This window comes from Tetrao urogallus (genome assembly GCF_951394365.1).
Source record: "Tetrao urogallus genome assembly, chromosome: 7".
NCBI lineage: Eukaryota > Metazoa > Chordata > Aves > Galliformes > Phasianidae > Tetrao > Tetrao urogallus.
Window position 1 is genome coordinate 3,692,714 of NC_136820.1, and position 23,506 is coordinate 3,716,219.

Consider the following 23,506-nt stretch of genomic DNA (forward strand, 5'->3'; position numbering starts at 1 on the left):
TGAGATAACAAGTAAATGCAGCTGTTTGTTTTAGTTACGTATTCACTTTCTAATGGGCTTGCACAGAAATACATGCTTCCAGGAGAGTAAATCAGAGCTGCAGTGTTCTGAATTTAGTTGTTCACTGAAACTGCCCACACCTGGTAGTTTGCACGGCTGTTTTTTCCACACAGGGAGGTGACTGCTAAGGGAATGGTAGAGATGGTGTCATCTCTAAGGTGCTCTGTTGGGTGGCAGTGGTTCCTTGACCTTACTCAGGTCTCTGTTTCCTCAGCCTTACTGTTTTTGTCTGCCTAAAAGCAGTGCAGAAGTAACTTCTTGTTTGGGTTTTTGCAGCCAAGTGATGCTCAGTCATTCACCCAGCGTCTTCAGCTCCGAGTTCCCTCCATGGAGTCGCTGTTTCGAAGCCCAGTGAAAGAGTCCCTGTTCCGCTCTTCTTCTAAAGAGTCCCTGGTACGAACATCCTCCAGAGATTCTCTGAATCGGCTGGATGTGGATGCAGCTGGTCCCACCTTTGACCCACCTTCTGACATTGAAAGTGAGACCGAGGAGGTTTCAGGAAATGCAGACAGCCTCAGCAGGGAGCAGCTGCTGCAGCGACTGCGCCGAATGGAGCGCAGCTTGGGCAACTACAGAGGGAAATACGCTGAGGTAAGCGATGGCACTGAAGAGAGAGGAAGGAAAAAAGTAGGACTGGTATACACAGTAGTGGGTCATCATTTTTTCTCTGCAGTTTTCCTCAGCTTGGAACAGATGCTCTTGTAGATAGCATGGACTTTCAATGATGATACTAAATCTGGTTATGTTTGGCCTAGGCAAGCCAAAAGTTTTGCTGGTAGCACGATGTGGAAATACTTCTCACAGAATCACAAAAGAGCTGAGGTAGGAAGGAATCTGAGTCCATCTGGTCCAATCCCTGCTCAAATAGGGCCACCCAAAGCATGTTCAGGTGGCTTTTGGAGTTCTCCTTGGTTGAGTCTCCACAGCCCCCCCAGCACCTTGGGCCAGTGGTCTGTCAGTTGCAAAGCACAGAAGTGCTTCCTGGTATTCAGAGGTAACCTGGCAGGACAAGGGGAAGTGGTTTTAAGTTGAGGGAGGGAAGATTTAGGTTGGATGTCAGGGGGAAGTTCTTTGCGTGAGAGTGGTGAGGTGCTGGAACAGCTGTCCAGAGTGGCTGTGGATGTACCATCCCTAGAGGTGTTCAAGGGCAGATTGGATGGGGCCCTGGGCAGCCTGGTCTATTATTAAATGGAGGTTGGTGGTCCTGCATGTGGCAGGGGGGTTGGAGGTTCATGATCCTTGAGGTCCCTTCCAACCCTGGCCATTCTGTGATTCTAGTGTTCCAGTTTGTTCCCATTGCTTCTTGTCCGGGAACTACTGGAAAGAGCCTGGCTCCGTCTTTGCCCTCCCTTCAGGAATTTAGGGACATTGACAAGAGCCTCCTGTGCTTCAGGCTGAACAATCTCAGCCTCTTCTTGTTGAAGAGGTGCTCTGATCCCTCCATTATCTTGGTGGCAGCCTTCCCTTGGACCCTTTCTAGTATGTCCAGGTCTCTCTTGTGCAGGGAGGCCCCAAACTGGAACACTTAGTACTTCAGTTGTGGCCTCACCAATCCTAAGTGGACAAATCACCTCTCTTGACCTGTTGGCAGTGCATTGCGTGATGCAGCCAAGACTGCTATTAGCCTTCTAAGCAGCAAGGGCACGTTGCTGACTCGCATTCAGTTTTGTAGCCACCAGGACCCATAGGTCCTTCTCTGCAGAGCTGCTTCCCAGCTGGGCCCTTGGAGTTATTCCTTCCCAGGTACACGGCTTTGGTGTTGCCTTGTGGAACTTCATGAGATTCTTGCCAGCCAGCCTCTCTAGCCTGTTCAAGTTTCTCCCTTTTCATCTCTTGTTTGTAAATAATTACTTGCTGTTGGGAACACAGTTAAGTGTCACTCTGTGTGTTTTCCTCAGCTATATACCCAGATACAGGTCCAGGAGGTTTTCTGTTGAAAGTGTGTAGCTGGGCTGGTATTGAGTGTAGTGCTGAGCATGGCTAACTTGTCATACTTTGCTTCTGTAGCTGTACAGCTACACTGAGTGCTTCACTCCGTGCATTTATCGTAGACAGACACTTTGTTTTCAGTCATTAAGTTCTGTTCACCATAACTTCTAGGTATACCACTTCTAAGTTTTTTGTTGTTCTGTGTGTTTCTGTGTGGATTTTTGGCTATCTGTGCCAAAATGCATGCAAACTAAGACATATACAGCAACTACTGTGTTTAACATGTATCTTAAAAATTAGCTGTGTTTCATTAATTCATTCGTTATCATCTCCCATTCTTTTTTCATAGTCTTCCAGTTAGTATAATAAGGTTATATTTTCTAAAGGTTTAGGTAAAAAAGTGTTGTTAAAATGAGAATTCTCCAAATTGTAGATTTGGTTTTGTGTTTTTAGTGCAGTCTGTCCAGCAAGTCCTCTCTATCAAAAAGATATCAAAAAGATATCTCTATCAAAAAGATAGTTTTTGTGTGAGAGAGTTTCTCCAGATCTTTGGATTCCATTTAAAGACGTGTTGGAGTTTGGAAGAAAGGCATTGGACATATAGTGAGAATTTTAAAATTCTTTCTCATTGGCAGTAGAACCCAGAGTTGGCATCTCAAGAATATAGTTTTTGTTTTCTTCTAAGTATGAAGTAAGTATGACTCAAATTTAACAGTAGCTTTGAATTCTGAAAAGTTCTAATTTATTTTAAATTACATTTTGAAGATGTTAATTGACTTATAGATTTCTGGTTTTGATGTTTTGCATTGGTTTTCCCATAGTTTTTCAGTAGTTGGAAGAGTGCATTCTAATTCCAAGTGCCATTATGCTACTTCAGCTTCGGACAGCTTAGGCAATTGTGATCAGATTTTTAATTAAACTAAATTGTGCAGTTACTCATGAAGTCCTTTTGTTAGCTTACAATGAAAAATGTTGTTCATTTCCAGTCTGTCTGCTTGTGTATGTGCAAAGCACTTGGGATGAGAGCGTTCAGTTACACAAACCTTTTCCTCCTAGATTTGAAAGTGTACTTTATAAGGTAAAATCATTTTTAAATTTAAATTTAAAGTTTAAAAATGTACATCCCCGTGGAGGCAGTTCTCTGGGGTATAACTTTCTGATGTAGTTTTTTGACCACCTGTACTTAATCTTGGGAGTCCTTAGGATTATTATCAGTGAAGGGAGTGATGTGCTTGAGTGGTGAGTAACCTATTTGTTTTGATACATAGACTTTATTTAAGTTATTTTGTAAGTGGAAAAAATGAACATTGCAGAAGACAATTGTTTTCATACATTCCTGTCAAGAGAGTTTTCCAAGTAAAATAAGGAGTTTGAGAATGCATACAGTGATACAAGTAAGCAAATTATTGTGATATCTCTAAATGGATGCATTATCATCATTATTACTGATTTCTGTGTTTTAGCTGGTGTCTGCTTATCAAGTTATCCAACGAGAGAAGAAGAAGCTACAGGTAAGCATTACTGTCTTCTGAATCTTGAAATACATGGTGCAAGTGCACCAAAGTGTCCTTTGTTTTCATTTATGTGTACTTCCACATGTTTACGTACACTGGAGTGTTTTATTTATAAATACAATAAACAGAAGACTGTCTTTTAGCTCGGTGCCCTTAGAAATCTCAGCTAATACTGGTTTGTGCAAATAACTGAAGCTGTTGTTCTTCTGCCTTTTTGAATGGATCAACTGCATTCGTGTGATGGATTGCCAACTCACATTTGGCAGTTCGTTACAATACTTACACATCAAATTTGACTTGAAAGAAAAATAAATATAAACGCAAATTCTTCTGTTGATACACAATTCTATCAATTTATTTATGCTTTGCACCTGCAGTTACATTTAATATGGTTTATTCCTTTTTAAGGGCATTCTGAGTCAAAGTCAGGATAAAGCACTTCGCAGAATTGCAGAACTGAGAGAGGTAAATTCCTTTATTGGTTGAATGTTTGCTTTCCTCCATACGTGCAGAGGATCTTTCTCTGTGCCTGGTTTTTGATTTTAAATTCAATTTGGAAAATATTTCCTATTGCACAGCAGGGTTTTTAACTGCTTGCTTTTATTGCCTAACATGGGGCTATTTCTCTTGTTTATTTCCCATTCAGCTGATTATTGTCACAGTCTAAGGCAGAGCAGTTTGTAGCACCAACTGAATTGCTTTTCTGTTCATTGTGAAACTGGTAGAAATGCATGTGGTTATTGCAGTGTTGTTGGGGCTGGCATTAGATGTGGCTCTGCAACTTCTAGCTTTTTTAGTATTAAGAAATAATTATACTAGGTAAATATAAATAATAGGCTGTTCATATAAGGGTTTTCATGGCTGTTGAGTTCACTGGTTTCTTTTTTTGTTGTTGTTTTGCTTTACTTACCTTTTTTTGGATAGAAATAATTCTAAAACTACCCACAGCCTTTCAGACAAATTGGCTAGTCAGTATTTCTTTCCAGTTTGCTACAAATGTAAAAATGTATCCCATGTCAAGTGTATGGCTGTATGCCCCAGGAGATTTAATTTTCCTGTGTATTGATGCTTTGTAAAGTTTGAGAGGTTTATATATGTCAGAATTAAAGTGTTTTCATTAGGAAAAGGGTTGCGTGTTTGCATACTGAACTTTTAGCATGTTTTGACAAAGTTGTTTGATTAGAAATAGATGTAATTGTGTGTTTATGTTTAAAAAGAGATATAAAATATATATACGATGTGGAATTTATTTATCCTAAAAGTATTACAGATGTAAAGATTCCTAAAATCTAAGACTTATGTTCTTTATTAATACAAAATCTTCCAAATCAATTGTTTGGCATTCTGAAAGCCCAAATATTAGAACGTGTAGTGAAACAGTCTTAAAACTTAAAATAATAGTAATTACAGTATACAAATAAAATGGAAAGATTCCACTGTGGAAACTGAAGTGTTACAGAGTTCATCGTTCATTGACGTAGCCACTTATTATCAGCATTTAATTAAAAAACAAAACCAAAAGGGCTGTCCTTCATCGTACAATCTATTCTTTCCGTAAGTGTTTTGGAGTAGACAAGTTTCTTCTGGGGAGGCCATGTAAGAGCAAATGAAGTTTTGCTTGTTATGAGCTGATGGTGCAAAAAGCCCTTGCATGTAAATATTTATTCTGCTTTAGGTTTTGCACTGGGATTTTCCTGTTAAAAATAATCCCTCGACAGTTCTTGGTGTCTCAGCTCTCAGACAAGGATCAGAAAGGGCTTTTGAATGCAGAGGTGTATTGCAGTGCTGGATTCAGAACATTTTGTTGGCTTTTTGCTGTGGAAGGAATTGCCTCTGGAGCACAGGAGGAAGATGTGATCACTACCTGTTGACAACTAGAGGCAGCATATGGATCGGAAGTGGATGTGGTTTGTTGAAAGGGGAGGGGAACAGCTTTATTTGAAGCTGCTTTGCAGTACTGTCCTTTTGGCTTGGTCAGTGCTCACCACTGCGGGTCTCATAGTTGGTGTTTACTGGCTGGGGAAGGGATAGATAGCGGGAGACCATAAAAGTGAGACTGGGAGTTGAGTGAAAGCAAAGCAGGCAGCACTGTGTGCCTTGCATTTTGTCTCATTTGCTTTTTCATCCTTTCTTTATGCTTTCTGTGCTGCAGCTAAGCCTGGCTGACAGCCTTATTTACAGATAAGCATATTTACAGGCGGTGCTTGCTTTTACACAAGCAGCACCCTTGCAGAGTAATGGTGATAGAACTGTTGGCTTTCTGGGGTAAATCTTCCTAGTGAAGGTGCGTGTGGATTAGGAAATAAAAAAACACATGTCAATAAAGTGATTTGCAGTGCGTGAATGAAACCTATATGGTTCTGGTTCTCTCAACAGGAAGTTGAATGCAAATGTAAATACACCAATAACAACTAATTATTTAAATAATAATAAAAAAATAGACAAACTTTAAAAGCAATCAGACACTGCCTCGAAGTATTTTATAGTGTACATATAGATATTTATAGTGTAAAATAGTGTAGATATTGCTTTCATATTTAGGTTACATCTACAAGTTTCTAAAGCTGTTCAGCCAAATGAATTCAAGTACCAAGTAAAGCCACACTGAAGTTTTTTGGCATCCTCTGTCTCATTTGAGGCACAGTCAAGATTAAAAAAAACCCAAAACTAAAGAACCCATATTACTTTCTGTTGTTACAAATGGCATGTGTCATATTACAATTCTAGTGTATTGGATGAGCATAAGGGAAATTTACATTTCTGCTGTTTGTGTTGATTTAATCTGGTGCCTAAATGCAGAGTCTGGTTTACCAAAGTGCATTTTGTAGATCCTAGGAGAAACGTGTCTGTGGAAAACAGTTTTTAGGAACAGGCTTGAAGGGATCCTACCACAAACTGGAAGAGAGGATCCTTGATAATTCTACATCAAATCCTAATCTCTTATTTAGGTGCTGGTATTCCTGTTATGTTGCTTAGTAAAAGAAATGGATGCTTTGTGGTTTTGTTCTGAAGTTACAGTTGCAATGAGATATTTTTATTGTTTCATAATATAGAGAGCAGCTCTTTAAATTCGTGTTTCAGTTTTCATTTGAAGTGTGTTTATTTGTGGTTCTCAGGAGCTCCAGATGGATCAACAAGCTAAGAAACATCTCCAGGAAGAATTTGATGCTTCCTTAGAAGAAAAGGATCAGCTTATTAGTGTTCTGCAAACTCAGGTAGAACACCATCACCAAGAGATCTTTTTAAGAACTGTTTTTTTCCAGGCACTTTTTATGAATTTCCTGTATTGAGTGTCCGTGTTTTATTATAAATGCTGTTGTGTTTTAAGGCTTGAGAGTCTATGATTCCCTAGAAATTAAATAGATATCTTTAGAATACCTTTGGAAAATCTCGTTCTTGTTAAACAGAGATGTTTGATCTGCATTTAAATACCTTAGCAATGTCTTTGTTACCAAGAACATAACATTAGCAGATATTTGAGCTAAAAATGCTTTTGTAAAATACATGGATTTTCCTTAATTGATCTTTGTTGTTTCTCCACTTCTAAACATACTATTTTTGTTGCTTGGAAACATAATTGTTATTTTTAAAAATGCTAAAAATAATCAGACAGATTCTTCCTTTCTCTGCTTGAGAACAGTTTTCTTAACTTTCTCTTGTTCTGCAAATGAAAACATGGTCATCTTAGATTCCTTACCTTTTAACAAAAAGAACATTTTGTTTAGGTATCGTTGCTGAAGCAGAGGTTACAGAATGGTCAGATAGGCATTGAATTACCTGATCCAAATAACCAGTCTGAACCACAAGTTCAAAGTCAAACAAAAGAAATCAATGCAGAAAATATTGTGGAACCAGCAAGCGATGGTAGGTATTGGGGCTTTTTTTAAGAGATCTTGGTTTTGGGGGCATAAACCTGCTGTTATTTATGATGGAGCAAAGGAACTTAAGGCACAACATATTTGGGCTGATCTCTTTTAAGTGTTCCTCTATATGGAGATATGTGAGCCATAGAAATCCCAGTGTTGTTTAGATTTGGTTATTGATTGTGGGATGATATGTTGCTGTATACCATGAAAGTATCAGTTGTGACTTCATAGAAGTTAGGATTCAGATAGAGATAAACATGCATCTTGAAATGGTCTTTGTTGAGGATCTGCCATGATTTTTCTGTTTAGGTAACTTGTGGTGTTAGAGCAAAGATTTTCTTACTCAGTGTCACGTCTTTCCTAAGAATATGCTGCTTAGGAAGTAACATATGCATTTAGTCCCCTGGAATCAGAGTTCAGGATGCTTCCTGTGCTCAGATCTGCTTTGGGATTGTGGAGTGTAAGACCCTATGGTCACGAAATGAGTGGCTGAGAATGTGTCTGATCCTATTTCCAGAGCACCAAGACAGAACATAAGATATTACCCATATCCAGTGAAGAGAGTGGCTTTTCTAGCTATGAGAAGCCATTCATATAGAGAAGAGCATAGCTTAGAGAGATGCTGAACTTGGCCTTTTTCCTGCCTATGCAATATTGCCAACCTTGCTGTACTAGAATTAATGTCATACCCAACACTGTGAAAACAGGGGCCTGTTTGCTTGGCACTTTAGGGATGTGATTTGCTTTGCATTTTGGGATTTGCAGATTAATTTGGAGTTGAAGAATGCATTTGCCATCTTGTGTATGTGTGTGCATGATTTCTGGCTGAACCTGGAATGCATTTAAAGTAGTCAGTAAGAAGTTTCGCAAAGTTTGCACAGCTTTTTTTTATTTTAAAGAGCTGTGAGTCACCCACCGTGTGAATTAGGAAAGTAGATCTGCATTTTGGAAAAAGTGTGCACGTGGTAATGTTGGTATATTGTCTGTAGAGGGTAATGAAGATTCTGTTAAAACACTGGAAACTCTTAATCAGAGGGTGAAGCGCCAAGAGAACTTGCTGCAGCGCTGCAAGGAGATGATTCGCTCACACAAGGAGCGCTGTGCCCAGCTAAGCAATGAGAAGGAGGCACTGCAGGAGCAGCTGGAAGAGAGACTTCAGGAGCTAGAGAAAATGAAGGTAAAACGCTCTTGATTTTATGCGTAGCTACAAGAACGGTGTAAGAATTCCAGAACTTGCAGAATTTATTCAGAGGGCACAAATGCTGCGTTGCTAAGATCATCTTGCAAGCCAAGATGCAAGAAGGGAAGCAGATGTTAGGCATGTTTCCTGCCCATTTTACTGTCAGAGCTCTCTCATTCACAAGAGAATCCCTGCCTTTGGATACCTGAATTGTTACGGAAGCAGTGAAGCAGCCTAACAGTGGGAGATTTAGGAGTAATTCTAAGGCTGCCTGCTTTCATTTCCCTGAACTTCATGCTCTGCTTTACCTCCAAGGAGTACTGCAGGGTCCCACTGCTAGCCTAATTTAATTTGCTTAATGTAACGACAGCTTTGGTTATTTACCAGTCTAGGAATCATTCTTTCTAAAAGCCAAACATCGAGTGCTTGCCAGAAGGTATTTTCATGTGGGTGGCAGTGATTAAAGCTTTTGTGGATGGGCTCTCTTTATTTTCATTTTAGGACCTTCACATGGGTGAGAAGACAAAACTGATCACACAGCTGCGTGATGCAAAAAATTTGATTGAGCAACTAGAACAGGACAAGGTAAATAAGGAGGGATTTGAATACAAACTGCACTTTTGGAAGAAGAGTGGTTAAACTTGAAAGATCTGACTTAGTGGTGTTTGAAGCTGTTCTTGGTCACCTATTTTGGACTCCCATGGCTACACACCTCAGTGCAAGATTTAAAAAATCTAATGAGGATGAGATGCAACATAAAGGAGTTAAACAACCAGTAAAGTAGCTCTGGTTTCTTAGGAATATGCAGAGTTTCTCCATTTTTATTCCTTCTCACATTTTTGTTTTTTTTTTAAACTGTGATTACTTGGAGTAACTTCTGATGGTGGTGTAACAAGCAGCATGGCTCACACTCGTCATCTGTGCTTGCTCTTTAACGAGAAGCAGATGCACAATGGTGCTTTTAGTTTACAGAATACATATTTCAAAGAAAAATAAAAGAAATTTTTTTTTCTGATGGTCCTTGTTTCCTGGAGGAGTGTTTTTAACCACTGGATAAATTCTGGCTCTTCAAAATAATTCAGTTTCTGATCTTTTTATTATTTTCTATTTTCTGACATAGGAAAAACCCCCCACGATTTCTGATACTGTAGAAACGGATAAAAGTTTATTTCCAACCAGGAGTGCGTCCCAGCTTGAAATTGTTTTCGATATGCATTTTATTTGTTTGTTGGCTTTTATCACAAGCACCTTTTCCACAGGGCATGGTAATTGCAGAGACAAAGCGACAAATGCATGAAACACTGGAAATGAAGGAGGAAGAGGTGGCCCAGCTGCGTGCTCGGATCAAGCAGATAACTACACAGGGCGAGGAGTTGAAGGAGCAGAAGGAGAAGTCTGAAAGAGCTGGTAAGAAACTGAAGTTTATTAGCTTTCGTATTTGATCACAAGAAAGCTTCAGCATATTTTTGCAGTTTTTCATCAGGTGTTATTTGGAATGGGTATTAAAACATGCTTTTTTTCCTAATGTTCTGCTGTGTCACCCCTGCTGGCATCGTTACTAACTTCATTTCTGGTCATGAGTTATTAACTGTTCTGTGTGATGCTCTACTATCAGTTCAACTGGAGCAAGTAAGGAAACTGCTGAAGCAGCTGTACCTCCTTTGTAGCAGAAAAGATTGCCATAGTGTTGTACTGGTGTAATTTTAGGAGAGAAACTTTGGGAAGATTTTTTTTTTAAATGTTAATGCCTTCTATGTTTGCTATAGAAAACATAGCAATTAATGCATAAGAACTTGGGAAGATGTAGGAACAGAAGGATGTGTTACAATCATAACAAACCTTTGCTTTCAATAGTTGTAGCAGAAGCATTTCAGGTCTTTTTCCTAGTAAAACATCAGTGATGATCCCTGTTGTTTCAGGGTTTTGTGAGCTAACATTTGTACAATTATTACACACCAAAGTTTGCTGTTGTTGGAAATTTGGTAGCATTAATTCTGTGGACTTACAGTCAGTCTTTCCAGCTTTTTCTTTTTTATTTTTGAACATGGTGAAAGCTGTTTTGCACCATATCTGTCTAAATTCTTAGAGAAACATTTAGATTGTTCTCATAGGCATTTGGAGGGAGTAGTTCACAGTCTTGGCAGGAGCTATGATGTGATCAGTTGCATAAAGCATGCAGTATGGTGTTTTTTTCTCTGTAAGTATTGAGAAGTTCAAACCATACATCTTGTAGCAGTTTTATTTTAAATCTATGTAAGCTTAGAACAGAAATTCCAATTTTAAAGACGAATTTGTGATACAGAAGAACAGGTTCAGCTTCCAAAACCAGCAAAGGATACATAAAGATAACAAAGCAACCAATGGTCAGACAGAAGACTTCTGTACAACCTATGAAAGTAACAAATATTTGGATTACGTGCCCTCCTTCCCCATCCTTTCATGAAAATTTTTAGCTTTGAAATCCTTGTTCTAGAAATCAGTGACTCCTTTGCTGAAGTTGGAATTTTGGAGACTGGAAAGCTTAGATTTTTGGGTTTGTTTTTGTTTGTTTGCTTGTTTTTTAAACAAAATATAATGATCAAGAATATTTTAACATCCCCCAGATAGGAAGTTACTGCAGACATTGAAACGTAGCCATTTTTGAAGTGGTGGAAACCTTTAATGAGGAACTGAGGTCCACTCCCTCCTGTCTGTACAGTCATTGCCTCATGTCTGTGTAGTTGGAATATGAAAATGAGTTAAAGGCAATCTGTTTTCATATTAACTGCTGTCACTGCAATGACAAGGAATTTCACTTAGTAATAATGTATTAACACGTGGCAATTCACATACTATACAACTCTTCACTGTGTTATATATATATATATTTATTTCTAAGTGCTTATGGTGAAGTTTATGGTGTATAAATGTCCATTTTAACACAGAGTGCTTATTTTTGTACTCTCTGAAGCATCCATATGCAGATGTTGGAACCTCTGGAAGATTACTTAGTGCAGTGAATTTTATTAGGTTTCCCTATGCATTCCAAAGAAGTCGTGATGCACAACTGAAGTGGAGCTCAATGCAGTCAAAATCATTGTTCTGGTGTTTGAAAAAACACCATGAATATTGGGAAAGTTTGGAATTGGTTCTTTGTCACAGGCTTTGGCTTTCACAAGTTCTGCAAACTTGTCAGCTTTATGTATTTGAGATCTGAAGATAGGTTTCTTGGCTACTTAATGTGAGATTACTTTCCATTGTAGACTTGTTGATTTTCTGTATCGTGATTCAGTGAAGATTTACTCAGTGCAATATTGTATTTGCAGCAGTGTTACATTTCATCCACATTATGATAAAATAAAGATTTGTACTTTTTTTGTACTTGGCATCTACTTCAGCCTACAGTATAGCACTAGGACAAAAATCATTGTATTGTGTGGCTACTTTGTATTTTAAATTTTGTCAGTGTCACGTATCTGGCTTTTTTATTGTAATGAAGTGACAGTGCTGAAAAGCACCGGTATTTGATTCAATACAAGGAAAAATAGTGACAGTTTAATGTTAATGCATTTTTGTGTACTGACAGATGCATATCCTTATTTTGTGTGCCTTGTATAAACTGCAACCATGTTCCCAGTTAATGTTACAGTTCAGTTTTGTTACGGTTAGAAGTACACTGTATGAAATCTCACAGAGCATCTTGTTTTTGTGCATCCACACATGCCAATAAGTGAATCATGGTGCCTTTCCCAAGCCTTGTATGAACAGGACTGGGGTAAGGGCTTTTTTTTCTTACATCAAACATTGGGTGCTTGGTCTGGGCTCTAAAAGTAAATTCTGTGCTTCTCAGGCAATGGCAGTTCATTAACTGGAAGCAACCGCAAATGTTACTGAATGCTTTTCAAAATGCTTTTCACTTAACAATAATATTGTTAGAATTAGTGAATTTATTGCTAAACTGAAGTTTGTTATTCCTCAATTCTTGGCATAAGCTGTCTTTGACTTCTCAGAATGCAGTTAATTGATGAGTTTATATTCTGTGAAGTAAAACAAACAAGCAGGCTTTAGAAAGTGAATTCCTGTTTCTTCTTTGCTGCTTTCTGCAGATGACATTTCCTTTGCAAGATTAATGAGTTTATGCTTTGTAAATTTCTATGGAGATTAAAAAAGGCTCGCCTGCATAGCTGCTCAAAGCAACTGTAGGAAATTAATTCAACCTTTATTTCTCAAGTAGCTTTTTGACAAGATGCCTGCTCTCAGCCTTCGGTAAGAAAGCGTACAGTAAGCATCTTTTGCCAAATCAGTTTTGTGCTTTGTGCACCATTTCCAGCAGTAGATGGCACTACAGCTGAAGGTAATACATGTTTGCAGTACTGACCAGGCTAACCAAGAAGCCTTCACAATACTGATTCATGTTACACAGGGCAGCAGAGGCAAGAAGGGAGAGCTGGAACTGATACTTAGGAGTAGTATGTGTAAAGCAGTTAACTTTCTGGTGCAGGTCTTAATTAATCAGTTTTGCAACCTGGCGCTTCTTAGACTGTGCTCAGGCTTTGTTTGATTTTATATCAAAAATATCTGTTGGTCTGCTTTGGTCACATGAATGAGTTCTTGCAAGACTTGTCTGGTACTTCGTTGGTGTGTTTGTTAGCACTTCTGTTTGGCCAGTGAGCTTTAATGAGACCAATACCTTAGACAGAAGGATCTTTTCTCACCATTAGCTGTGCTGGCTTAGAAGAGCAGTGGCAGGGTCCTTACTTTACTCTTGGGATTCAGAATAGATGTACTTGGATAAAAACACAGGCTCCTTATTCCAAGCTTTTATCCACAGTAGTATTAAAAGCTTCAATAGATTAGAAAAATAATAGTAACAATAGTAATTTAGGCTGTGTTCTCCCTCCCTGGTGTTAGCCCTCTACTGGTTTGAAATTCGCTTGTGTTATGCTACACTAGAATTAACTACTCTGATTTAAAACGTTCTGTTTTGCTGAAGTGCTCTAAGTGCCTGAGATGCATATAATTTAACTTTTACAGAACCGTGTGTGTTTGTGAAGTGTTGCTTTTTTGTGCTTTCATACCCCCTTGACGTTTCATCCAGCAGCTCTGCCTAGTGTTTGCATTAGCATCCTGCTTGCAATTATGGCAGTGCAGCTGTCATCCTGCATGTTGCTCAGCTTTCACTTACCAGCAGGTCAATCTTAGTGCAAATTTGATTCGTCTGTTTAGTGAGTTTGTGGGTGGTGGCAAATGCATTAGATTTCATTTCTTGGAAGGAAGAGATTTCTTAAATGAAATTAAGATTCTGTTACTCATAGCAAGAATCAGAAAATGAAACAGTGAAGTATCTTAAACTCTGTTAGACGCAGGTTTTCTGTTCCAAATTGTATTTAGTAAAAGTTTAGGCTGATTTGTCTGTCTCTGTGTGCTTTGGCTAGGGCTAAGGGAATAGGAGAGCAGTCACTACCAGTCTCCAGATGCAGTGGTGCAGCCTGCATTCATGGTTTGGGGCACAGGAGGAAGGAGTGGAGTCCTGCTGGCCTTGGGTGGCAAATGCCCCAGTGGAGATGATGAAGAACATGCTTGGAAAGCAAGTGGCTGCCTCATTAGGAGCTATAGTCCTCTTGCATGCTGGCAGTGTACTTTACACTGTTTTGCTTTTTGACATAATCTATTAGATTTCTGTAAAGAGTTCTTGAAGTACTTTGTAAGGAGGTATTGAAGTAGAATGAGGGATGAAAAACTGGGTATGATTATGTGGTTTGGTATTGTCATGGTCAGTAGCAGACCTGTTAACATCCTAAAGCATAACTGTTGCTGTGAGAAGTCAGAGAAAAGCTTCCTTGCAAAACAGTTGGAAAAGGTCAGAAATTGGATGAATGCAATTTTATGGACTTAAGTAACTTGGAAACGTAATTGTGGCATTGGTTCAGCAAGCACAGTTTGTTAAGAAAGACTGGTTTCAAGTGTTATCAGAAGATTTTTAATAGGAATCATAATTTGTTTCTCTAATTCATGCTTGAATATTATTAAATATGGTTAACTGCATTTGTTTCACAAAAAAGGATGACAGTAACTGTTGTGAATGCCTACTAAGCAATGGTGTATCAAGGAAACAAGAGATGTGTGTTTTTGGGGTTTAGAATTAAGGTAAAGAAAGGTGAGCATACTAAGTAACATCTTAAAAAGGGATTTTATGTCTGTTCCAGGCTAATATCCAATGAGTCCAGGTTTTTCTGTGCTCTGTTAAATTATGAACATGATATTGGTACTATGATCACAGACTTTTACAAAGGTATTTTGCCAATGTTAGTTTATGTGAAGAGTGTCTTGAGACTGAATTTCTATGCTGTCTTGAGACTGAATTTCCCTTTGACATGCAGCAGAGGCTTCTCTGCTTATGCCCTTCTCAGGAAAAGGCACTTCCCTGATAGTGAATACTTCCTAGTCTTGTGTCAGTCTGTGAAGATTCTGTTGTCAGTTCCAGCGAGGGATTTGGATATTGAAACTGGTATTGAGAAATCATAACAAAACAGCTCCCATTCAGGAACTCGAGAATCGATTTGCTTTCTTTCTATATTCAGATGATCACCTCAGAAGTGAATGAAACAGCTGGAATATTTGTTATGGTATGAAGCAGCTGTGAGATGATTGCTTCCGATACCTGAGTTGTGTTTCAGCAGACTTGTGTTTGTCCTTACTTGTGCTTGTGTTCTTTGACACACGTTACAAGTATTCAAGTTCTTTTGAGAACAAATGCTAATATTTTTTCCTCAGATTTTTTTTTACAAAGTTTATGGGAGCACAAGGCAATCTTCATGAACCCACGTTTTTCCAGTGTCGCTTCTGGTTGTTCATAGCAGTTTGTATTGAAGATAGGCAGTGAGAAGATGAAATTAGCAAACCCCATCTCTATGCAGTATTAAAGAGAAGGTTATCAGGGTTGTGCTGTGGGAAAGCAACAATTCTTTGGTAAATAAAGTACAATGCCATTGTACTTGAGTATTCTGTTCAGGAAGAGTTCTTTCATGATTTAGTAAAAAGTGAGAAAGTTATTTGTTGCTTATGGCTGGAAAAAGAGCCATAGTTTTACTTGTGTGGTTTACACACCTTAGAAGGATGTTAGGGGAAGAAAGAGAAGCTACTGAAATCCAAAAGCAACCAAGGCATTCACAGCCATTTATCAGTTTTTTCCTTTCTAGATAATAAAATGATGAGAATTCCTGATGAATTCATAAGCTCACAAAGGTTTTTTTTTTCATGTTTTTTTAAATCTCTCCAGCTTTTGAAGAGCTTGAGAAGGCTCTGAGTACGGCCCAGAGAACAGAAGAAGCCCGGAAAAAATTACAGGCAGAAATGGATGAAAAAATCAAAGCAGTAGAAAAGGCGAGTGAGGAAGAGAGGGTAAATCTTCAGCAAGAGTTGACGAGAGTGAAGCAAGAGGTGGTTGAGATTATGAAGGTAAAAGCTGAAACTCACTTTTATTGTTGTTTTTTAACCTAATCGTTAAATTACAAATAAGTTATAGCTGTAAAATGCATTTAATATTGATGTTTATGTTGCTGATTTTTCACTGATGCTTTGGGAGAATGATTTACTTACATAATGTAATTCATTGGTAAAGCATCTACGTAAGCTGTAGGTAGCTGTTTAAGGTCAGGTGATGATTCTCTTCTGGCTCATGAAATAATGGGAATAGAGGGAAAGTCGCAGACAGAAGCTTCTGTTCCAATTTGTTGTTACATCTGAACTAAAATTGAAAACACTGCGTTCACCTTTGTAGAAGAACCTTTTGAAAATGTGATGTTTCTTTGATGAGAACTGTGGAAGACTTGAAGTTTGAAAATAACATTTGACAGGACTTATTTCTAGGAAGTGTCTCAAATAATTGTTAGTTACTAAAAGGAAGCAAATGCTTTTGGTTTCCTTTCTCTGCACTGTATTTCTTATTGGGAAGCAATACAAAATGTTTTGTTAATTCATGTTTTGAAATTAGTTTTTTTTGTGACGTTTGATTCCCAGAAGTCTTCAGAAGATCGTGTTGCTGAGCTGGAAAAGTTACATAAAAAAGAAATGGCTACCAAAGATCAGGAGCTAAAAGAGAGATTGCAGGCCCAAGAAAGAGAGTTCCAGGAGAAGATGAAGGCAGCTCTTGTAAGCATTCCTAAAATGTGTAGAAAGACATTTCTCTAAGTGTGAGGTGGGTACTAGAAGTTTTAAATCCCATTCCACAATGGGAGTCCTTTAGCACTCAGATGTGAGTGCTCTCCAAAAGTCAAGGAGCTCAGAGACATCAGAGCGTGAAAGATAAGCAGCTACAGTGATCCAGACTGAGTTAAAGATAATGAATCAGCGTTGGTAATCACTGACAGCTGCATGTTCTGTGTAAAATTATTACTGTTTTTTTTTCTTTAACTCTCTTTGTTAGACTTGTTTTTTTAATTTCTACCTCTGGGTTATTGGAGATTGGCCACAGCAACTAGAGAAAACGAGGTACAAAGAATGAAGTTGTTAAACGAAAAGCATTGACTTTCATGATGTCTGGTTATGTGATGTTGTCAGAGTTACACATTTGCAGTGGTTGATCTCTGGTAGAAAAGATCCTGGTGGGTCTTTGCTGTTTTCTGTAATCTGTAGTCCACTTCAGCTCATTGTGCAGTTTCACCTCTCAGCTAGGTATTCTTTTCTGCTCTTCTTTGATGGCTGGTGACTAGAACAGAGGATGTTGACTGTTCCTTCCTGAGTGTATTCTTCTATTTGTTTTTAAGATTACTTTTTAATTATAAGAAATAGAGATATAAAAATCTTTTAGCAGAATCAAGTGGAGACAGATGCTTGTTCCCCAGAGGTGTTACTCGCAATTAATAATGGTGACCAAACAAAAATGAAATGCTTGAGTTGAATTGTTTGTCAAATTCAAAAATTGAATTGTTTGCGTTTAAAAAGAAAAAGTGGAAGGCAAATGATTGCCAAGTAATGAAAATGGAAATGATTTGTAATAATCTGTTTTCACAGAAATTCACACCACGTGTTTGTATGCAGAGGAAATATATGTGATTACTATATGATTCCTACTAACTTGTTGGTAAATTTCCCATTATACTGTTTTTGAAGGTGTGGGCCATCTTTATAGTGTATTGTCTTACTCATTTTGGTACAGGAGAAAAATCAGAGTGAGTGCTTAAAAACCCTTCAAGAGCAAGAGCAACAGGAATCCCTAGCATTAGAAGAACTAGAGCTGCAGAAGCAAGCAATACAGTCAGAATGTGACAAAAAACTCGAGGAGATGCATCAGGAAGTGGAGACTTTTAGAACTGTGAGTAAATATTACAGAAATGTAAACATTTTCTAAGAACGCTGTTCAGAATATTCTTAACTCTGACAAGTTTATGAATAATGTGGATGTTTTATGATCAGGTTTGGTTGAATTACACAGTGTAATAGTGGTGACCAAAATGTTACGTATTACCAAAGTAAGCTACAGCTTGTACTTTTTTTTTACAAGATCTGATTTCAAAATAGAGCAATCCGTTCACTGTGTATCATGGTGTAATATATGAAGTCGTATCCATCAGCGCAGGTTTTATGTGTGTGGTACAGGAGAACAGAACAGAAACATCAGTTTAATTTATGGGTAGTGCTACCATACGAATGCTTACAAAGGTGCTTAAGTAGTAAAAATTTGCTAAGTTTTTTGAAGTCTTTTACTTTTTGTCACAGGAAAGTTGTATTTTCTCCTAAAGGAGGTTTGCATTTTATTCAACCACTCCCAAACTTAAAGTTGTGAATTTTGCCTGTGGAGGAGTTTCATCTTCACAGCAGTAATGATATAAGAGGTGGAATTAAGATAAAACTAGTATGTAGGTATAAAGCCAAATAGCCCTTGTAGACTCAAGAAACCTTTACTCCAATCCTGTTTGTTCTTAAACAAACAACATTATTCTTTTATACACTGCATGAATTAAGTTGTTTGAATTATTTATTTCCAAGTTTTTATTTTGCCTGTTTTCACTGCAGTGGAATAGAACTTCTTTTTTCCATTAGCTAACTCACTTAACTTAATGGAAGCAAGGTCGATAACAAACTAGATAAATTAAATAAAACTGTGTTTTCTAACAGAGAATTCTTGAATTGGAGAGCTCTCTTGCAAAGTGCTCACAAGATGACAGAAAGCGTTCAGAGGAATTAAGCACTTTGATGGAGTCTGAGAAGATGCAGCATGACAAAGAAGTGAGTGATATAGTGGAAAAACACAAGGAAGAGTTGGAGAACGTGAAGCAGCAGCAGGAAAAGCTTTGGACAGAAAAGCTTCAAATTTTACAGCAGCAACATGTAATTGAGATAGAAAAAATGAGAGAGAAGCAAGAACAAGAAATAGATACGATACTGAAAGAGAAAGAAACGGTTTTCCGTACGCATATAGAAGAGATGAACGAAAAAACATTAGAAAAACTTGACGTGAAACAAACAGAATTAGAAACATTGTCATCTGAGCTATCCGAAGCACTGAAAGTACGTCAGGATTTAGAACAAGAGCTCTCAGAATGGAATAGTAAATTGGGTGAAGCAAAGCAAGAATTTGAAGGAAAGTTGGAAGCAGAGAGGAATCAACACAGAGAAGAGGTTGAAATTATGTTAAAAGAGCATGAGATGTCTATTCAAGGAGTCGAGAAGGTACTGAAGGAGGAACTGAACCAAATGAAGCAATCATTGGAGGAGAAGGAGAGACTGCTGGAGGAAATAAAAGCACGTGAGCAAGAACTAAAGGAGTCTGCACAAAGATCTGAAGCTGAACTTGTCCAAGCGTCTGCAAGGCTAGTGGAGGCTTCATTATCTCAGCAGAGCACTTCTGACGAGCAGGCAAAGCAATATGAAGAGGAATTAGCAAAGCTCCAGCAAAAGCTGATGGACCTGAAAGGAGAAAAATTGGAACTTAGTGAGCAGTTAGTAAGAACTGAATCCCAGCTGAACGAAGTCAAGAAGGAGTTAGAATTGTGCACCTCTCAGGTACGTGACCTGAAGCAGCATTTGCAAGAACAAAGCGATGAAAACACCCAGAAAGTAACATCTCTAACACAGCAATATGAATCTCAACTGAAGGATCTACAAGGAGAGGCTGATAAGGCAAAGCAAAGTCTAACTGAAAGGGAAAATGACATCGAGCACGTGAGGAAAGTACAGAATGAACAAATGGAAGAGCTCAAACAGAAACTATTAGCCGCAGAGGAGAGAATTAGTACTTTACAAGGAGACTATGAAAATAAGCTAAAGCGTCAGGAAAACAAAATGGAGAAAATGAAGCAGAAATCAAAAGATATGCAGGAAGCATTCAAAAAGAAACTCGCTGAGCAGGAATCTAAGCTAAGGAAAGAGCTTGAAAATAAGCAATTGGAGTTCAGTCAGAAAGAGAGTGAGTTCAATGCTAAAATATTGGAAATGGCACATGCCAGCTCAGCCGGAATCAATGATGCTGTGTCAAAACTGGAATCTAATCAGAAAGAGCAACTGGAGAGTCTGGCTGAGGCTCATAAGAGGGAGTTGGAAGAAATTAGCCGAAGTTGGGAAAAGAAACTCAATCAGCAGGCTGAAGAGCTCCAGGAAAAACATGAAATGGAACTGCAAGAGAAAGAGCAGGAACTTGGAGATCTGAAAGAGAAACTTGCCACCTGCAGTGCTGAAAAGGAGGACTCAAGGACAGAAATAACCCAACTGAAGGAGGAGCAGGTCAAGAGGAATGAGACCCTGAAGCAATTGCAAGAAGATCTAAAACAGTCCTTGGCTCAGATGAGTGCTCTGTCAAATAGTGAAAGTAGCCTGAAAGCACAGCTCCAAAAGCTGGAGGGTGATCTTAGTCAGTCCCTGAAAGAGAAATCAGGACTTCAGGAGCAGATCAGCAGGCAAAAAGCAATTGAAGAGGAGGACAAAGCCAGAGTTACTGAGCTGGCTGATAAGCTGAAAGCCCTGGAGGAGAAACTCCAAACTATACAGTCTTCTCACAATAAGGATCGTGAAAATTATGAGAAAAAAATTGAGGCTTTTCAGCTACAAGAAACTGAGGTTAAGGAGCTCGTAGCACAATTAGATTCTTACTGGAAGAGCGCAGAAGTTTTGTTGCAAACAAAAAGCAATGAATTAATTGAAAAATGTAATGAAAAAATGGGTATAGTGACATGCAAAATTGCAGATTGTGAGCGCCGAGCTACGAAAGTTAAAGAAGCGGTAATTGTTAAAATGAATAAGTCAGTGCAGCAGCTGCAAGAGAAGGACAATGTAATAAAGTCCATGAGGGCTGATATTGAAGGTCTCGTAACAGAAAAGGAACAATTGCAAAAAGAAGGAGGGCATCAGAAGCAAGCAGCAACAGAAAAAGAAACTTGCATAACACAGCTCAGGAAGGAGTTATCAGAAAATATCAATGCTGTCACCTCAATGAGAGAGGAACTCCGGGAGAAAGAATCGGAGATCTCAACTCTCAGCAAAACAATAAATGAGCTTAACGTTAGAATTGAAAGCATGGTGAGCTTAACAGAGAAGGAAGCAGCCATCTCCCTATTAAGCACTCAACATCAAGAGGAGAGGTTGCAGTTGTTAAACCAGGTACAGGAGTTATCATCCAGTATTGAGGTACTGAGACAAGAAAAAGCGTCGGCTCTTGAGCAGGTCGATCATTGTACTGCCAAGCTGTCAGAGTGGAAGACAAAAGCACAAACGAGGTTTACACAAAATCATGAAACTATTAAAGATTTGCAGAGCAAACTTGAGGTAAGCAATACCGAAGCGACTAAAAAAGATGAAGAGCTAAACAAGCTGAAGGAGGAGCTGGCTCAGCAAGGCAGGGATCTGGATAGTTTAAAAAGTGCACTGGAAGAAAAGGGAAACAGGATAGAAAAACAAGAAAGTGAGTTAACTGCAGAGTTAAAAATTCAGGCAGCAAGAGTTGCTGAATTGGAAGAACACATTGCTCAGAAAACTTCAGAAAATGATTCCTTGATGGAGGAACTTAGGAGGTATAATGAACAAAAAGATGCGGAGCAAAAAGAGGTAGCTTGGCAACTCCAGCAGGCAGAGAAGGTTGCTTTTGAAAAAGACAATCGGTTTAAGGAGGCTGAGGAAAAAGTGCTCAATCTTGAAAAGGAAATAAGTTCTCTGAAAGCTGAATGTGAAGCAAAAGAGAGAGAATTTGATCAAATGAAATCAGCAATACTTAAAAGCAAAGAGGAAGAACTGAAGGAGTTGGAAGAGAGACTGAATGCAGAGAACAGCACGAAGTTGGCAGATCTGAAAAAGAAGGCAGAGCAAAAAATTGGTTCTATTAAAAAGCAATTGAAGTCTCAAATGGAAGAAAAGGAAGAGCAATTAAAACAAGATAGAGAAAATCAGGTAAGACATTTGGAACAAAAAGTCCAGGAAAGAGAGGCCAAAATTGAATCCCTGGAAGAAAAGATGAAGTCAACAAAAGATTCCATGGAATTAGAGAGAGAAATGCTGCAAAAAATAGAGAGTGCTAAGGCTGCCATAGAGCAAGAAAAAAATGAAATACTTAAGAGTGTCCAACAGACACACGAAGAGAAAATTAACAAGTTACAGAAGGACTTGGTAGAGAAAAACAAGCTGTTGCAGAAGTATGAAAGCGAACAACGTGAAGGTATAGATTCTCTTCTAGAACTGCAAAAGAAACAGGAAGAGCTCCTGAAAAAATTGGAATGTGCTGAGAAGACACAGAGAGAGGAGCAGAGTGTGACTGAAAGCCTCAGGGAAGAGCTCGAAGAGCAGGCTAAAAAATACTCCTTGCTAGTGGATGAACATGCTCGGTGTGGTGGTGATTTAGCAAGTAGTAGGGAAGAGCTGAAAGCTAAAGAACAAGAAAATCTGGATATGGAGAACACAATTGGAGATTTCCAGAAAAAAATGCAGGAAAAAGATGCAGTCAGTCACTCTTTAGAACAGAAGGTGAGAGAATTGGAAGATAATCTAGCTAAGGTAAATGAAATGCACAAGATAGAGATGGAAGATAGAAGTTTGAAATATGAAGAAAACCTAAAAAGTTTACAGCAGCAGCTGGAAGAAAGAAATGACCGCTTGAAAGCTTCTGAAGCAAATGCTGAAGAAAAGGCTAAATCTGCTTTGGAGCTGCAGAAGTTACTGGGAGACATGCAGAACCAGCAGAAGGACTTGCAAGCTAAACTGGAGGAGACTGACAGGGAGAAACAGAAACTACGTAAGGATGTAAACAGTCTTCAGAAAGACCTGCGTACTCTGCGAAAAGAACATCAACAGGAGCTTGACATAGTTAAGAAGGAATCCTTAGAAGAAATGGAGCAGAAAATCAGGTAAATTCTTCATTGCCAGTGTGGTTAACATCTTAACAACTTAAACCTTAGGAAGGCCTTTTTATAGCATGATATGTTACAATGCAGTGATGACTGTTTTGCTTTGTTTTGTTTTCTAGATAGACTTAAACAGAAAGCAAGGAAGGAACACATAAAACATTATTTGATTCACCTGTTTAAAATACAGTTTCTCATTTGACAAAGCAATACCACTCCAAGTGTTCAGTGACAGTTATTTTCAGCGTTACCAGAACATAAGATACAGTTTCCTGAAACAAGAAACAAAGTTGACTAAAGCTCAATTCTGAGAGCTTGGTGTCTCCTCTGAAGTAGCTCAGTATCAATTGAAAGTTCAGAGTGTGAACTGGGGTGGTGGGAGGGAAACAAGTAGTACCAAGAATTGTCCGTATGTACTGCAAAAAATGTGGTATGTTGTTCAGTGTTCTGATAGCTTATCAGGCAAGGAAGTTCCTAAAAACTCAACCATGGGGGCCCTTTAATGCAAAGTTTTGGGCAAAAAATGTGTATCTTTGAGGGAAGCAGAATGGGAGGATAATGGCACACGATGGTTCAATTCTGGTTTGTTTGTTTTATTTTACAAATGAAGCACCTGTGTCTTCCAGGTGAATTAGATGGAAAGGAGGATCCCAC

At 38.5% G+C, this 23,506-nt stretch overlaps 1 protein-coding gene across 1 annotated transcript in view; it reads left to right on the plus strand.

The window, feature by feature from the left end:
* The window catches only part of GOLGA4 (golgin A4), a gene marked incomplete at both ends in the record, with an annotated part of 56,052 nt that overhangs the window by 17,135 nt on the left and 15,411 nt on the right, over nucleotides 1–23,506 (plus strand). The window contains 12 exons of the mRNA XM_079538559.1: nucleotides 337–651; nucleotides 3,453–3,500; nucleotides 3,912–3,968; nucleotides 6,620–6,718; nucleotides 7,229–7,367; nucleotides 8,359–8,546; nucleotides 9,051–9,134; nucleotides 9,809–9,956; nucleotides 15,808–15,986; nucleotides 16,548–16,679; nucleotides 17,686–17,841; nucleotides 18,645–22,855. Coding sequence (XP_079394685.1) covers nucleotides 337–651; nucleotides 3,453–3,500; nucleotides 3,912–3,968; nucleotides 6,620–6,718; nucleotides 7,229–7,367; nucleotides 8,359–8,546; nucleotides 9,051–9,134; nucleotides 9,809–9,956; nucleotides 15,808–15,986; nucleotides 16,548–16,679; nucleotides 17,686–17,841; nucleotides 18,645–22,855 — 5,756 coding nt within the window. The remainder of the gene's footprint in view (nucleotides 1–336; nucleotides 652–3,452; nucleotides 3,501–3,911; nucleotides 3,969–6,619; nucleotides 6,719–7,228; nucleotides 7,368–8,358; nucleotides 8,547–9,050; nucleotides 9,135–9,808; nucleotides 9,957–15,807; nucleotides 15,987–16,547; nucleotides 16,680–17,685; nucleotides 17,842–18,644; nucleotides 22,856–23,506) is intronic.